The following is a 16834-nucleotide window of genomic DNA, read 5'->3' on the forward strand; positions in this document are numbered from 1 at the left end:
ATTTTTAATATACTTTTAGGGGCACCGGCATGGCTCTGTCAGTTAAGCATCTGGCTCTTGATTTTGGCTCAAGTCATGATCTCATTGTTCTTGGGACTGATCCTCAATCCCCTAATCCCTGAGCTGGGTGGCCCTGCGCTGACAGCAAGGAGCCTGCTGGGGATATTCTCTCTCCCTCTCCCCCTGTCTCTGCCCCTCCCCTGCTCGTGCTTTTTCTCTCCCTCTCAAAAGAAATAAATTTAAAAAATAAAATGAAATATTTTTAAAACCTATACCTATTGTAACCCTATCCTAAGAAGTTGTTGTAGAGAATACCTAACCAGTAAGTTAAATGTTCACAAGTACCCCCTAAAGCCATGATGCAGAGCCCAGCAGTTTTCGGGTGACCCTGCCCTAGTGGCAGGAAACAAGCTGTGCCCCAGAAGAGCCCATCTCCCCACTCCCAACCCCCAACAGAGCCCAAATCGTCTGAGCTTGCTGGCAGCCTGCCCTCAGGGATGGCCAGTTCTTTCCCCTCCCACCTGGAAACACCCTCATTTGGCCCACACACGTGTTTAAGAGCAGGGCCTCTGAGGTCTCATGCCTCAGTTGGCCCCCTCTACCCGCACCCCACCCCATGGCTATCAGACGTAGTGGAAAGGGTCCTGTTCCCCGGGTCTTCTCAGTGTCCCCCACCTCTCAACTGACAGGCTCTGCCTTCTGGTGGGAACTGCATCTACCCCCCTTCCAGTCCTCCCTGGGGGCAATCCTGGCCCAACAATTCCCACCACAGCCAGCCTCGACACATCCCTGCCACTGGTTCTGGGGAGGCCTGGACAATGGGAAGTCCTCACTCCTCTTAGCCACCTGTGTGGCTGTTAGCTCTGGGCGAGCCTGTCTGCCTCTCACTCCTACAGGAAGGCCTTTCTCTGGTCTAACCTCTACTGCCCCACCCGGCTTCCATTAGGCTTCCTGAACTCTTCCTTCTTCCTCTATCCTCTTCTCCATCTTGTGTTTCCTTCTCACTCTTTCCCCTTCCCCTTTCTCCTTCTTCCTTCTTTCCTCCTCCTTTCCTTCCTCCTCCTCCTCCTGGCATCCCACTGCTCAAAGTGGCTCCACCCCTGTCCTTGCAGGTTCCCCTTTGATCAAGATGAGGAGCCATTCAGAGTAGCTGCTGCCTCTGGGAGGATCCCTGGTGTCCTGGGCAGCCCAGTGGGTGAGTCTGGAGGCGGGAAGTGGGGAGCTGGGCTGGGTGTGGCCGGCTAAGCCCCAACTTTGAGGTGGGGGAGGCTTCATGGAGGCCAGACCTGAGGTCCCAGTTTTCATTTTGCGAGTAGGTGGAGGAGCAGAAAGAGGGTGAGGCTAAAGAGCTTCCCAGGAGGGCTTTGAAGGGGTGGGATAGGACAGGGACCAGTGGGTTGGGTGGGGGATGTGTATCACATTGTCTTTTAAATTGTATTTAGTTTTTAGAAAGCAGTACAAAAGTTTAAGATACAGAACAATATAGTGAAAGGTAACCTTCCCTGTCTTATCCTCCCAGCTGCCAATTCTCCTCCCCAAAGGCAGGTTGTTTCTTGTATACCCATCCAGAGGTATTCTGTGTGTGTGTGTGTGTGTGTGTGTGTGTGTGTGTGTGTGCGCACGCGCGCGCGCGTGTGCATATATGTATACGTATATACATACGTACATATTTGTACATTTTTTTATTTAACCCAGATGTTTACATAATAAAACACTGTTCTGCATCTAATTTTTCCACCTGACAACAAATCCTTAATATCATTTTATATGAACTTTAGAATTTGCCTATTGGTAATTTGGTGGGGGGGGTGGGGATTGTGTTTTGTACTGGCTATAGCTTAACCCAGGAAGAACCAGTGTCTTCATAATGTCTTCATAATGTTGAGAGCTGGTTTATCCAAGAACATCAAATGTATTTGTTTGTTTGTGTCTTCCTTTGGGTCCCTCAGCAGCCTTTTTAAAGAACTCACATAGTTCAAGGGCACCTGGGTGACTCAGTCAGTTAGTTAAGCATCCGACTCTTGGTTTCGGCTCAGGTTGTGATCTCACAGTTCGTGAGTTCAAGCCCCACATTGGGCTCTGTGCTAACAGTGTGGGATTCTCTCTCTGCCTCTTTCTCTCTGCCCCTCCCCTGCTCGCTCACTCTCTCTCTCTCTCTCTCTCTCTCTCTCAAAATAAATAAATAAACTTAAAAAAAAAAAAAAGAACTCACATAGTTCAAAACATAGGTAATAGATAAAGATGTAGAATGAAAATACTTCCTCCCACCAGGGGTGGGTTCCCAGGGAAACTGGTGGAGCCTGAGCTTCAGGCTCCTTCTGAGGCCCAGGAGGGGCCCAGGCAGTGTGTGCATGTGATCATGTGGTTTGGGAAATTTTTACAAAAGTAAGATATTCCAATTAAATTTTTTAAAAAACTGAGATATGATTTACATACAACATTGTTTAGTTTTCAGATGTACAACATAATGATTTGATATTTGTGTATATTGTAAAATGATAAGTAAGATATTCTGATACTCTTTTTTTTAAGTTTATTTATTTTGAGAGAGAGAAAGAGAGCACACGATCAGGGGAGCAGCAGAGGGAAAGGGAGTGAGAGAATCCCAAGCAGCTTCTTTGCTATCAGCATAGAGCCTGACAACGCAGGGCTTGATCTTACAAATTGTGCGATCGTGACCCGAGCCTAAACCAAGAGTCGGAGCCTTAACTGACTGAGCCACCTGGGTGCCCCTGATACTCTTTTTCTTTTAAAAATAAATTTTTTGGGGCGCCTGGGTGGCGCAGTCGGTTAAGCGTCCGACTTCAGCCAGGTCACGATCTCGCGGTCCGTGAGTTCGAGCCCCGCGTCGGGCTCTGGGCTGATGGCTCAGAGCCAGGAGCCTGTTTCCGATTCTGTGTCTCCCTCTCTCTCTCTGCCCCTCGCCCGTTCATGCTCTGTCTCTCTCTGTCCCAAAAATAAATAAACGTTGAAAAAAAAATTTTTTTAAATAAATTTTTTTTAATGTTTTATTTTTGCGAGGTGGGGGCGGGGCAGAGAGAGGGACACACAGAATCTGAAGCAGGCTCCAGGCTCCAGGCTCCGAGCTGTCAGCACAGAGCCCGATGTGAGGCTCGAACTCATGAACTGTGAGATTATGACCTGAGCTGAAGTCGAAGACTTAACTGACTAAGCCACCCAGGCTCCCACCTGATACTCTTTCTTATTTTTTAAATTAATTAATTAGTTAATTTTTAAATTTACATCCAGGTTAGTTGCATATATTGCCAACAATGATTTCAGGAGTAGATTCCTTAATGCCACCTACCCATTTAGCCCATCCCCCCACCCACAACACCTCCAGCAACCCTCTGTTTGTTCTCCATATTTAAGAGTCTCTTATGTTTTGTCCCCCTCCCTGTTTTTTTATTATTTTTGCCCCCCTTCTCTTATGTCCATCTGTTTTGTATCTTAAATTCCTCATATGAGTGAAGTCAGATGATATTTGTCTTTCTCTAATTTCGCTTAGCATAATACCCTCTAGTTCCATCCATGTAGTTGCAAATGGCAAGATTTCATACGTTTGATAGCCAAGTAATACTCCATTATATATATATATACCACATCTTTATCCATTCATCCATCGATGGACATTTGGGTTCTTTCCATACTTTGGCTGTTGTTGATAGTGCTGCTATAAACATTGGGGTGCATATGCCCCTTCGAAACAGCACACCTGTATCCCTTGGATAAATACCTACTAGTGCAATTGCTGGGTCATAGGGTAGTTCTATTTTCAATTTTTTGAGGAATCTCCATCCTGTTTTCCAGAGTGGCTGCACCAGTTTGCATTCCCACCAACAGTGCAAAAGAGATCCTTTGTCTCTGCATCCTCACCAACATCTGTTGTTGCCTGAGTTGTTAATGTTAGCCATTCTGACAGGTGTGAGGTGGTATCTTATTGTGATTTTGATTTGTATTTCCCTGATGATGAGTGATGTTGAGCATTTTTTATGTGTCGGTTGGCCATCTGGATGTCTTCTTTGGAGAAGTGTCTATTCATGTCTTTTGCCTATTTCTTCACTGGATTGTTTTTTGGGTGTTGAGTTTGATAAGTTCTTTATAGATTTTGGATACTAACCCTTTATCTGATGTTACTTGCAAATATCTTCTACCATTCCGTTGGTTGCCTTTTAGTTTTGCTGATTGTTTCCCTCAGATATTTTCTTTTTTTTTTTAAACATTTCTTTTTTTTTTTTATTATTTTTTAACGTTTATTATTTTTGAGACAGAGAGAGACAGAGCATGAACGGGGGAGGGTCAGAGAGAGGGAGACACAGAATCTGAAACAGGCTCCAGGCTCTGAGCTGTCAGCACAGAGCCCGACGTGAGGCTCGAACTCACGGACTGTGAGATCATGACCTGAGCCGAAGTTGGCCGCTTAACCGACTGAGCCACCCAGGCGCCCCTCAGATATTTTCTTAAAGATGGAATTGAACATGTGACAGCATCCGACCCCTTGAAGTCTGGCTCTGTGTCTGCTCCCTTCCATCCCCACAGCCCTCAGTTTTCCTCCTTAGAGGCAACGTCACCTTGTCTCTGATGTATCTTTTCAGAAATAGTTTATGCATTTACCAACACCATGTATTAATCTATCCTCTCTGGTTTGTTTTTTTCTACATAAAGGCAGAATGTTCTATATACTGTTCTGCACCTTTTTTTTTTTAATGTTTATTTATTTTTGAGAGAGAGACCAGAGTGTGAGTGGGGGAGGAGCAGAGAGAGAGGGAGACACAGAATCTGAAGCAGGCTCCAGGCTCTGAGCTGTCAGCACAAAGCCCGATGCAGGGCTCAAACTCATGAACCACAAGATCATGACCTGAACTGAAGTCGGACACTTACCGAATGAGCCACCCAGATGCCCCCTCCTTTTAAAAAAAAAATTTTTTTTTAATGTTTATTTATTTTTGAGAGGGTTCTGCACCTTTAGTCACTTAACAACATACCTGGGAGATCATCCCATATCAACATGTATGTACTGAGTTTCCTCATTTTGTTAATTGAGGTTGCTCAGTGTTCTACTATATGACCATCCTATAATTTAGTTAACCATTCCCTGATTAATGGGTATTTTGGTTATTTCCAACCTTTTGTTATTATACACGTCACTGTTGCCAGTCACCTAGGAAGACTACAGGGTAAGTGTCTAGGGGTGGCTGGAACAAAGAACAGAAGGACTTGGGGTTTTCATAGCTATTGTGGCATTAATTGCCCTTCTCAGAGGCACTCCCACCAGCCAGGCAGGAGAATGCCTCACCCTGTCACCACGTCGTGTGGGGAGGTTAAGTTCCTTTTCATATGTTTAGGAACCACTTATATTTTCCTTTCTGTGAATTTCTCTCTTCCTATTTTTTGCCCTTTTTTCTGTTAGGTCATTGGCCAGCTTTTAAAAAATGTTTATCTACTTATTTTTGAGAGAGAGGAGAGGCAGAGAGAGAGAGAGAATCCCAGTCAGGCTCCATACTGTCAGCACAGAGCTCGACTTGAGGCTAGAACTCATGAACCATGAGACCATGCATGACCTAAGCTGAAAATCAAGTTGGACCTGTTTCTTATTTCTAGGTGCTTTTCAGTTTTTAGGAAAATTAGTCCTGTGTTTGGGATATGAGAGGCAGATGTACCCTGAGTTGTCATTTATCTTTTGGCTTTGTTTCTAGTGCATTAAAAAAAAAACTTTTTTAAATGTTTATTTAGTTTTGAGAGAGAGAGAGAGTGAGCAAGAGAGAGAGATAAGCAGGAGCAGCAGAGAGGCAGAGAGAGAGGGAGACAGAGAATCGAAGTGGGCTCCATACTCTGAGCTGTCAGCACAGAGCCCAATGCAGGGCTTAAACTTCTGAACCCCGAGATCATGATCTGAGCTGAAGTCAGACACTTAACTGATTGAGCCACCCCAGTGCCCCTGTTTCTGGTGCGTTTTAATTTGTGGGAATGTTTGATTTTTATATACTTCAGTATTTTACTCTTTTATCTTTCCGGGTTTGTATCCTTTCTAAAAGGCTTTTGCGTCTCTGAGATGATATTTTAAATCCTTTCATAGTTTTATTTTTTATAACGAAATATTTGATCTACATTTATCCTGTTGTAAGGTGTGAGATAGGGGTCTTTGTTTCTAGATTGTTCCACAACTGTCCCAACAACTTAATAATCCATCTTTTCAGTACTAATTTGAGATGTTACTTTTATTGTACACTAAGTTATTATATGCATTTGGGTCTATTTTTAAGCTTTCTCTTCTCTCTCTCTCTCTCTCTCTCTCTCTCTTTATTTATTTATTTAGAGAAAGAGCTTGTGCAGGAGAAGGGCAGAGAGAGAGAGGGAGAGAGAGAATCCCAAGCAGGCTCTGCACTGTCAGCACAGAGCCAGACATGGGGCTCAATCCCATGAACCATGAGATCATGACCTGAGCCAAAATCAAGAGTCAGACGCTTAACCAACTGAGCCACCCAAGCACCTCCGAACTTTTTGTTCTGTTTAATTCATCTGTATGTTCACATGCTGGTAACATGTACTGTTTTAATTACTATGTCTTTATATGTTTTAATATGTGGTGAAGCTGGTTCTCACTCTCTACCCTTTTTTACCCTCCACCCCCTGCCTCTGGAAATTTCCTGGCTCTTCCTGCTTGTTTGCTTTTCCACATGAATTTTCAAATCCACTTGTCTGGCTCCCCTTCCCTTCCCGCCCCCCCCCCCCCGCCCCACTACATAGGTTGTGTGTATATTTAATAGGATTGTGCATATTTATAAATTAACTGAGAGAGAATTAATATCTTTATGATGCCTTCTGCTTGGCAGCATACTGTGTCTTTCCATTTGTCCAGGTCTCTTCTTTTTGACTCTTTCTACAGATCCCACACATTTCTTATTACGTTTCTTCCTGTGACTTAAGTTCTGTGATGCTATCGTAAATGAGGCTTTTCATCCTGGTTTCTAGCTGGTTATGGCCTATAAATATTAATTCTGTTATATTAGTTTTGAATCCAGCTCACCTACTAATTCTCTTATTGCTTGTAATAGTTTCTTAGTTAACCTTCATGGGTTTTCCAACTAAAAATTTATATAATTGGTAATCAATAAATAGTCTCTTCCTGCCCAATTTTTATACTTCTTGTTTATTTTTGTTGCCTAGAACTTTCAAAACAATGTGAATAATAACAATGATGATGATGATGATGAATAATCATTGAGCACCTGGGTGGCTCAGTCAGTTGAGCATCTGACTCTTGATTTTGGCTCAGGTCATGATCCCAGGGTTATGATCTCATGGGTCAGGGAGCCCCACATCAGGCTCCACATTGAGCGTGGAGCCTTCCTGAGATTCTCTTTCTCCCTCTACCCCTCTCCCTGGCTCATGTGCTGTCTTTCTCTAAAATAAAATTAAAAAAAATTAAAAAATAGGGGTGCCTGGGTGGCTTAGTGGTTAAGCGTCTGACTTCAGCTTAGGTCATGATCTCGCAGTTTGTGAGTTCAAGCCCCTCATCGGGCTCTGTGCTGACAGCTCAGAGCCTGGAGCCTGCTTTGGATTCTGTGTCTCCCTCTCTCTCTCTCTCTGTCCCTCCCCCCACTCAAAAGTAAATAAACATTAAAAAAAATTTTTAAATAAAAAAATAAATCCTTCTCCTCCTCCTCATCATCATGAAATGGATATCCTTGTTTCATTCCTGACTTTAATGGAAATTTTGCCATTGTTTTCCCATTAAGCAAGGGGCTGATTTTTTAGTTTAAGGGAGTATCAGTCTGTTTCTGTTTTAGTAAGTGCACTGGATGTTGGCTTTTATCATATGCTTCTTTAGTATCTGTGGAGATGATCTGATGACTTTTCTCTTTTGATTTGTCAGTCTTCTCTCTGTATCATCTATCTCTTGACTCTTGCCAGGCCAGGAGCTCTTGAGTGCAGGGATGGGACCCGAGTCCCTATTGCCTTGTGTGAGGCTATCTCAAATGAACAAATGAATGGATGGTTCTTTCCTATACATTAACCCCCTTGGTAGTGGGAAGGGTGACACATTCACAGGGCCAGGACCCCAGCTATGTGGTGCTGGTGTGACTTACCCCCTGGAGCGTTCTGCTTCTTCCAGGGACATGTAGGTGGGGTGAAGTTCAGTCCCTAGACTGGGCCTGCAGGGGGACCAGCGGTGGTATCACTCAATCCCACCCATACTTGCTAAGCCCCTGGGCCTGGCCTTCAGCTGGGGACTGGTACCTCAGAAGGAACTGGGCCCTTGCCTGGGTCCTGCAGAGGGCAGTGGCGGGTGTGTGTGCTAGCCGCAGCCATTGGCTAGCCTTGCGGCAGTGGCCCAGGCTGTGGATGGGGCTCAGGGGTGCTACCAACTCTGGTTCCTGGAGGGCTTCCTGGAAGAGATGTGAGCTGGCCGCTAGGAGGCCACGGGGGTGCGGGTGGCAGGTTTCAGACAGAGAGAAAAGCCTATGTGTTCAGGGACCTGGCAGTACCTGGCCTTGCCTGGCACATGGGGCACAAGGGAGACAGCTCAAGGACAGTGCCCGACCCCATGGCGTGGGAGAGCCACAGAGGGTTGCTAATCGGGGAGCTGTGGCTGGGCAGCCTTGTCTCTTACTTGTGCCCATCTGTCTTTTCCAGGTCCAGACAGGGCCCTGCTGGCTGGCCTCTGCTGGCAGGAACCATGGCAGAGGCCGGGGATGCAGCACTGTCCGTGGCTGAGTGGTTGCGGGCACTCCACCTGGAGCAGTACACTGGGCTCTTTGAGCAGCATGGACTGGTGTGGGCCACCGAGTGCCAAGGCCTCAGTGACGCCCGCCTGGTGGACATGGGCATGCTACTCCCTGGTCACCGCCGCCGCATCCTGGCTGGCCTGCTCCGTGCCCACACGCCCCCAAGTCCTGCACCCCGCCCTACCCCCCGGCCCGTGCCCATGAAGCGTCATGTCTTCCGCTCACCGCCTATGCCTGCCGCTCCACCGGAGCCACTGCCCACGGCTGGAGAGGACGAGGGGCTACCCGCCGCCCCACCCATCCCACCCCGGAGGAGTTGCCTTCCACCTGCCTGCTTCTCCGCCCCATCCGCAGCAGCCCCAGACCCTGTGCTGCCCCCGCTGCCTGCCAAGCGGCATCTGGCAGAGTTCAACGTTCCGCCTGTGCCCCCCCGCACTGGGACCCCCCGCCAGCTGGTGAGGTGAGTAGATGCCATCCCTGGTGGGAGGAACATGGGTGGAGGATCCCGGAAAGTGGAGAGGGAGTTTGTGGCCTTTGGCAGTAGGGTAAGAAAGGCACCTCGGTGGAGGGAACAGCATGTATAAAGCTCAGAGGGGGGAAGCACTATCCTGGGGCACTCTGAGCAGACTGGGACTAAACTGTTGGGTGAGTGTGGGTGAGGTTGTGGATGGCATTGGTGGGAGATTCTGTGAAGGCCGGTGGGAAGCCAGAAAGGTTTCAAGCGGAGTGATCGGATGAAAGCTGGATGGGATGGATGACTGGTGGAGGAGGAGGCTGGGTGACCATTGAGAGGGCTCAGGCCCCCAGGAGAGGCCCCCACTTGAGCTGTGATAACAGGGTGGAGAGAGAAGTAGGCAGATGGAATGAGAAATTGGCCCTGGAATGGACGGGGCTTGGGAACGGCCTAGACATTAGCAGAGAGGGCATGGAGAGCCACATGGCATGCAGGTTTCCATCTTGGGTGGATAGTGGTGCCATCCCTGATCTGGGGATCCAGGGACAAAGTGTACCCAGGGAAGAAGTCTCGGGTTCAGTTTGGGGCTTGGGGAGTATGAGGCCCTGGGAGGTGGGAGTACCTTCCGAGTCAGGAGGTAGCATGTGGAGGACACAGTCTAGGATGATGAGCTGCTGTTGGGGGAGCAGAACTGGCCAGGGCCTGGTGCTGTGCTCCTGTCTCCCGCTCCACACTGCTCTTGCCACATGCCCCCACATCCTGGGGATACTTCTCAGGCCACAACCTATTGGCCCTCCCTCCTCAGAATTTTTCCCCGTCTCCTGGCTCCTGGTACTCCTTGTTTCCTTGAGTTTCCTCCCACTTCTATGGATGTTCCATTTTAACCTCCTTCACAGATGCCCTCCCTGCCATTTGCTGGGGTGCCCAGCTGGGAGGGAGGATCCCCAGCTAGTGCTGGATATATCTTTGGGGGGTGAAATGGAGATTACTGCAGTACTTGGACCAAGTCAGCCTAATCTGGGAACACTTCTTGGAGGAGAAAGGGATGTGCAGAGAGAGGTCTCTTGGTCCCTATGTTGGGCACTGTGCTAGCTGCCTCATTTCCATGATCTTGTTGCTCAAGCCTTCTGGGGGATTTTTTGTCTTGTTTTCAAGCAGAGAAACTGAGGCTCAGAGAAGGGAGAGAAGCACTAGCTGGATCCATGCCAAATGCATGCTCAGGGAGCCCCTGTGGGGAGAGTCTGGAAAGTTTTCACCACACAGAGAGGGGAATTAAGTAAGGGGGCCTTGAAGGCCCAGCCATGGCCGTGGTGTTTTGAGGTTTGATTGGTGGAAGCACAAAAAGGGTTTGTGCCTTTCCTGAATTCACACAACTGGGGACCATACTCGGGTCCCCTAGGAGTCTGGCTCACTGTTTAGATTGGGGTTTCCTGGCACCATTGTGCCCTCTGGTGGCCATTCTGATGCATGCATGAGCCGTTTCTATTTCTTTTAATTCCATCAACAGGATGGGGAGTGGTAGGGGGGAGAGAGAATATGTGTGTGTGTCTATTTCTGTTTGTCCATCTGTCTCTGGGGGTGGGAGAAGGTGAACAAGGACAGAAGACAGAGCCCTGTCCATACAACAAGGACAGAAGACAGAGCCCTGTCCATTGGGAATTCTCAAGGTCTGAGGAGGCAAACCTCTCATTGAGGGAGTGGAGGCCTGGATTCCTGTTTCAGAGTCAGAATACCTAGGGGCAGGCCTAGCTAGCTGTGTGACTGATTAGCAGCTGCCCCTCTGGGCCTGTTTCTCCATCAGGTGCCCTCCTTGGCCTCCATAGTCCACCTGGTATTAACATCTGCATTCAGGAGACTTGGCAGGATAGAGCAAGCGTCCTGTCTATGCCCCAGGGTACCAGCCTCCACCCTCAGAGCCTTAGTCTGAGCTTAGTCACTTAGCCAACCTACCGGGGAGGCCAGGCTGCCATGCTCAGGAATCTGGCCCCTTGTTTTTGTTTTTGTTTTTTTCTTTTAATGTTTATTTGTTTTTTTTTTTTAGAGACAGACAGAGTGTGAGCAGGGGAGGGGCAGAGAGAGAGGGAGACACAGAATCTGAAGCAGGCTCCAGGCTCTGAGCCATCAGTACAGGGGGCTCTTTCTTAAAGTAGAGTGTGATGGGAGGTGAGCTGCCAAGCCTGGCTTCCTTGTCCTGGGGTCTTTGACATTTGGAACAGTCAGTCAACATCTGCAGGTCCTAGCACTCTGACTTCCAGGGTGTACAAAATCTTTAAAGCCAAGTAGTAGAAAAACTCACTGCAGATGGAACTTCATGTATGTGTAACAGGTGAAGGCTGGGCAGGGAGGAGACCAGGATGCAGCCTGATTGGCTATCCCTCACAGCCCCTCCCTATGGACCCTGGGCTCCACGGTGCACACTGGAAGGCTCTTCAACCTGGACTGCTCCTGCCCCCTTTGCAGGAGTCCCTTCTTCCTGATATGGCCTTTGGGTCCTTGCTTACACCCTTTAGTAACGGGGTTCTCACTCTCTGAATCTTAAGACCTTTTACACCGATTCACGTGGTGACTGAGCGAGCATTTCTGCCTGGCTCCAGGCCATCACCCGCCTCCCTGGTGGAATTTGGGAACTATCTGCTGTGTGTGCATGTGTGTCCTCTTGAGATAGTGACTCCACATGAGGGCATGCCTAGCCGGTTGGTATGCGTGCACCGATAGGTGTGCATGTTTGTGCAAGCTGTCAAGGTAGTCACGTGTCTGTGTATTTATGTGTCTGCACACGTTTTAAGGGAGGCCATTTGTGATCCTGAGATGTACACGCGAGTGGGCATTTATATGATTTCCGTGGTTACTTGCGGTGGTGTGTGTGTGAATTCATCTGGGCCCGTGTGCACACGTACCTGTGCCCGTGTGTGCTGGCACAGTGGGGACGCCAACAGCATGAGTCCATTTGTGAGTGCACGTGCTGTGTGTTCTTTGCGTAGCGCCAGGGGTGAGCCAGTGTGTGTACACGTGCTGCAAAGCCCACTAGGGTCAGCTCTGTTAGGGCCAAGATTCTTGTTGATTTTGTTTAGTGCTGAATCCCTAACACCTGGGACAGTGCCAGGTGCCTAATAGACACTCCAAAAGTATTTGTTGTGTGCGTGAATCGATGATGACTGTATGCGTTTCTGCACTGCCCAGTGCTGAGCACGTGTGCTACCCATGCTGACCCAGCACCCAAAGAGTGCCCTCAGCACACACCGGACAGTAGACCATAGGGTTAAAGGGCCCCGCGCTCACACCCCAAATCCCTTCCTACTATGCAACCTGTGTCACGCCCGGACATCTTAGAAAGGCAGAGGCCTTCGAGGAGGCAGGCAGAAAATGAGCCAACCCAACTGGGTCAGGATTCTCAGAACCAGGCTCACCGTTCTGCCTGGCCTGGGAGGACCCCACTTCACCCCTCACAAGGTCCGCACCCCCACCATTATTTAAGCTTGTAATAGGGAACTTGCCGATGAGTCCGGAGATGATGAGAAACTCCCAGAGTCACATGGCCCAGCAGAGTGGAAGCCAATGGTCAGACCCTGCCTCCTGGGCCGGGGCCCAGTCTACTCAGCTTCAAGTATCATAGATGTGGACCCTCTGAGCCTGCTTCCGAGTGGCAGAGGGGTCATTTCTGGGCCAGGTGTTCCAGGGTCATTCCACAGAGCCCCTCTCAGATTGCTCTGGGCCTCAGTTTCCTCCTCCAATACCTAGATGTCTGGAGATACCTTCAAAGAGGAAGTATTTGTCCAGAGGGGGCAGCTGCCAGCTGGAATCACACTGCAAGGCCTCCCACCTGTGCCCTTAACTGCCCTGCAGCCCAGCCAATCCCTGGTCTTCCTGAAGGCTGATCACTTGTTGCTGGGGCAGAACTTGCTCCCTTCAAAGAGCCTCTTTCCCAGCCTCTCTGGGCCTCCTTGTGGGGGTGGGGAAGGAGCAGCCAAGTCCAGAGCTTCCTGAGTGTCTACTCTGTAAGGCCCTGCTTGCCAGCACTGGGGTGGTTTGTCCCATTCCAACTTGGGATGGGGGGGCAGGCTGGAGGCGGGGAGGAAGTGTCTGCCCCAGGGGATTCTGGGTGACTTTTCTCTTTCTCAGTGTTTTCAGGAAGTGTGTATTGGCCGGGGCTGCAGGGGGTGGGGGAGGAGGAGAGCAGGAAGCCACGGGAGACTAGAGCTAGATGTACACACACACACACACACACACACGCACACGCACACACTCTCACTCACTCCCAGACAGATCCAGTTTTACTCAGAAACACTCTCAGATAAGTGATCACAGCCACTCAGAGCCGTACCTGGACCCAGACACGGCCTCAGACACACCCAGGGAACAGGGGCCTGGCTTTCTGCTAGACCAGCCCTGGTCAGACGAGCTGCCTGGTCAGGCACACAGCACTCTCTCAAGCCGGAGCTGTGGGAGTCCTCTGGCCCAGGACCCAGTGGACATCTGAGGGTGAGAAAGGGGAAGCTTTGGGCTGGGCTGTTGGCGGGGTTGGTGGGGAGAGGCGCCTTCAGAGGGTCTGGGAAGGCAGGAATCCCTGTCTGTCTGTCTGTCACCTCTGGACAGAGTTTTCTGTGGTACTCCTGCCCCCCTCCCTTTTTTGCTGTCAGAATTTTCTCTCTTCTTTCACTTTCTCCACATCTTCTGTTTTTCTCTTGCCCTCTCTTTTTTTCCCCTTCTCTTTTCCTTCTCTCTGCCCTGGGCTTTTCAGGCCTCTCGTCTTCCCATAAGCCTGTCTCCTGGGCCCACTGGGAGCCCATGGTACCTGAGAGACTGCCCGTCTGTGGGTGTCTACCCTTCAGGGACCTGGTGCTGGTCTCCTCAGTTCTGGCTTCTTTCAGTGTCAAGTTCAAGGGTATTGTGGCTCTGGGAAGCTCCTGCCTGAACCCCTTTGCCCTCCCACTGAGTTCAGGATAATAGGGAGACCAACTGAAGGCTAGCACTTAGATGGTGTGGTTCCTACCCCTCTTCCCCAGGGCAAACAGTGTGGTGGGTGCCTATGTTGTTGGGAGCTGGGCTGATCTCTCCCCCCAGTTGCTGTGGGCCCCTAATGAACTCAACAACCCTGTGCTTAGATCAGTGGGGACATAGAGATGCCTCTAACCAGGTCCTGTCTGTGCACCCAGCCTGCCCTATGCCCTTGGCTCATCTTTCCACAGTGTTCAGCAGACCCCTACCTGCACCTTCTCCTCCTGCTAAGACAGCCCTGGGTAGGACACTCAGGATGGGGGGATGAGCTCAACACAGTCATGAGCTCCCTCAGGGATAAACCTCCTCACCCTGCTGCCCTTAGTAAACAGCACAGGGCCAGACCTGGGAAGCATGATTAGCTGCCACAGGAGGGCCGGGCCTCTGTCTCCTCCTGCCCACTACAGCACGGCTTGCCTGCGGGAAAGCTCAGTGTAGGCCTGGTGGTAGGCATTCCATGAAGGACCCAACAGGCTGTGTGAGCTGAGAGGAGGGAGCAGTTGAGTAGACCTCCTGGAGGCATGTCCTGGGTACAGTGGAGCTGATGATCTGGATCATTGTGGGGATTAAATGCAAAAGCCTCCCAGAAGAGTGCTTAGTACATACTGGGTACTTAGTAAGTGGTAGCTGTTGTTCCAGGAAAAAGTGCTAAGAGCTGAATGAAGCCTTGGTTGTGAGGGTGGATGCCAGGTTAATTGGGTGCTGCTCTATGGAGGGGTAGGGGAGCTTCTGACCTTCTCTAGTGATCAGGAAGTGAGTGGGGTGGTGGTCATTCAGTCATCAATACATACCCTCTGAAAACCCCCTGTGTTGAGTGGTGTCATGATGTGGAGGGAGATTGGCTTGCCTGAGAGGGCTCACAGCATGTGCAGAGGCTGAGAGGCATTGTGCAGACACTAACCAAATGAAAGCCCAGCAAGGGCTCTCCATGCTGTGATCTGGGCAGAAGTAAGAGAACAGAAGCAGGGGAATGCTGGAGGGGTTGACCTTTGGGTCTCATAATGGAGAAGGAAGGACAGGGGCAGCCACCGAGGAAGCAAGAAGCACAGGACTGAGGCCTGAGCCCTCATAGCCAGGGCACAAATGAGGAAGTGGGCAGCTGGGAAGTTTTGCCCCCATGGGGAGGGGAGTCAGGGTAAGAGATGGATGTGTTCAGGTCATTGGGCCTCATCCCACGTCTCAGTCCTGCTGGCGAGAGTCTAGGGATTGAGATTGGGCTAAGTCCCTCCAAGGCCTGTGCGACACTTTAGGGGAAAGGTCTTGAATCCAAGACAGGGTGTAGGCCTGGGTCCTTGGTCCTCTGAGGTCAGTTCAGTGAAATGAATATTGATAGACACAGCTATACTGAGTGGAAGTATGGAGGGTGGAGGAGCCCCAAAGAGGCCCCAGCCCAGCCTGGAGCATGAGAGGAGGCACAAAGTGGAGGGGGAGGATGTACAATTTGGACAGGGAAGGGTGTTCCAGGTGGAAGGAACAACATATGCAAAGGCCTGGAAGTATGCCTTTATGGAATGCAGCTCAGGTAAGCATGGCTGAAATGTGAGCAGGGGATGAGTTCAAGGCCAGCCTGAGATATGTAGGGTGCCTCACTTTGTTGGTCCATCTGCCCTTATGGTGAAGCCTGGTTCCTTTGGCCAGAGATTGATGTAGACAGAAAGATATGAAGGGAGAGCCAAGGGCCACCCTAGGGGAGGAGGCCATGAAGCAGGTTCCTGGCCCAGCCTGTGCTGTCTGAGCCTCTTTCATCACAGCCAGGGTGAAAAAGTTGTGCTGATGACCCATGGTCATGACTCTTCTTACTGAATTGTCAGTAAGCCTGGAAGCAGATCAGAGAGGAAACTGAGGATCAGAGCTATAGTGAGCTGCTTTGTGAAGTCAGAAACTGATGTGTAGTCAAGCTGGGATTTGAGTGTGTACAGCCTGGCTCCAAAGCTCTGCCTCCTTTTTTTTTTTTTTTTTTTTTTTTAATGTTTTCGTTTTTGAGAGGGGGAGGGGCAGAGAGAGAGGGAGACAGAATCTGAAGGAGGCTCTGGGCTCTGAACTGACAGCACAGAGCCCGAAGTGGGGCGCGAACTCACGGACCATGAGATCATGACCCGAGCTGAAGTCAGATACTCAACCGACTGAGCCACCCAGGCGCCCTCCAAAGCTCTGCCTCTTAGCTAGACAGACCACACATCTCATTTTGCCTGGGACAGGCCCTGTTTATACCTGTTGTTCTGACATAGTTACTAACAGTGCCTCTTTTAACTGTCAGAAGTGTTCTGGTTTATACGATTAATTATGTGGTTACCCTACTCTTACCCATTCTGACATGGGACCCTCACTTGTCCCCTAACCCCCAGGTTTAAGGTCAGCTGTGTGTATTTGCCCCAATCCAATAAAACAAACCTCAGGCTGTGATCCCATCCTGGGGTGGATCAGCCTCTGCCCCGTCCAGGAGTCACCTGGTCTTGCTATGGGCATAGTGAGTAGAGCAGATGTGTCCATATGTCACTTGGATAGAGGAAAAAGGGACTGAAGGAGCAGGGGAGCCAGGGCTGGGGGGGCAGGTGGAGGCCCCTAGAGGACAGGCCCATTGAGCTGTACTCTTAGGTACACACAGGCTTTCCATGGGCTGAGATGATAGAGGGTAGTGTGGAGAAAGCAAGCAGTG

General features: G+C 49.7%; 1 protein-coding gene across 10 annotated transcripts in view; it reads left to right on the forward strand.

Annotated features, from left to right (window-relative positions):
* Positions 1-16834, forward strand: part of ARAP1 (ArfGAP with RhoGAP domain, ankyrin repeat and PH domain 1) — a 66635-nt gene that overhangs the window by 16537 nt on the left and 33264 nt on the right. For 7 of the 10 annotated variants that reach the window (XM_045038779.1, XM_019811878.3, XM_011286608.4 and 4 more), the window contains exons 2-3: positions 1113-1195; positions 8638-9189. In XM_045038779.1, coding sequence (XP_044894714.1) covers positions 8681-9189 — 509 coding nt within the window. In that variant the 5' untranslated portion in view covers positions 1113-1195; positions 8638-8680. Of the gene's footprint in view, positions 1-1112; positions 1196-8637; positions 9190-13299; positions 13663-16834 lie in introns of those variants that run through there. The other 3 variants (XM_045038782.1, XM_011286609.4, XM_045038783.1) reach the window with 2 other exon arrangements.

The sequence above is a fragment of the Felis catus genome, chromosome D1 (genome assembly GCF_018350175.1).
Source record: "Felis catus isolate Fca126 chromosome D1, F.catus_Fca126_mat1.0, whole genome shotgun sequence".
Taxonomy (NCBI): Eukaryota; Metazoa; Chordata; class Mammalia; order Carnivora; family Felidae; genus Felis; species Felis catus.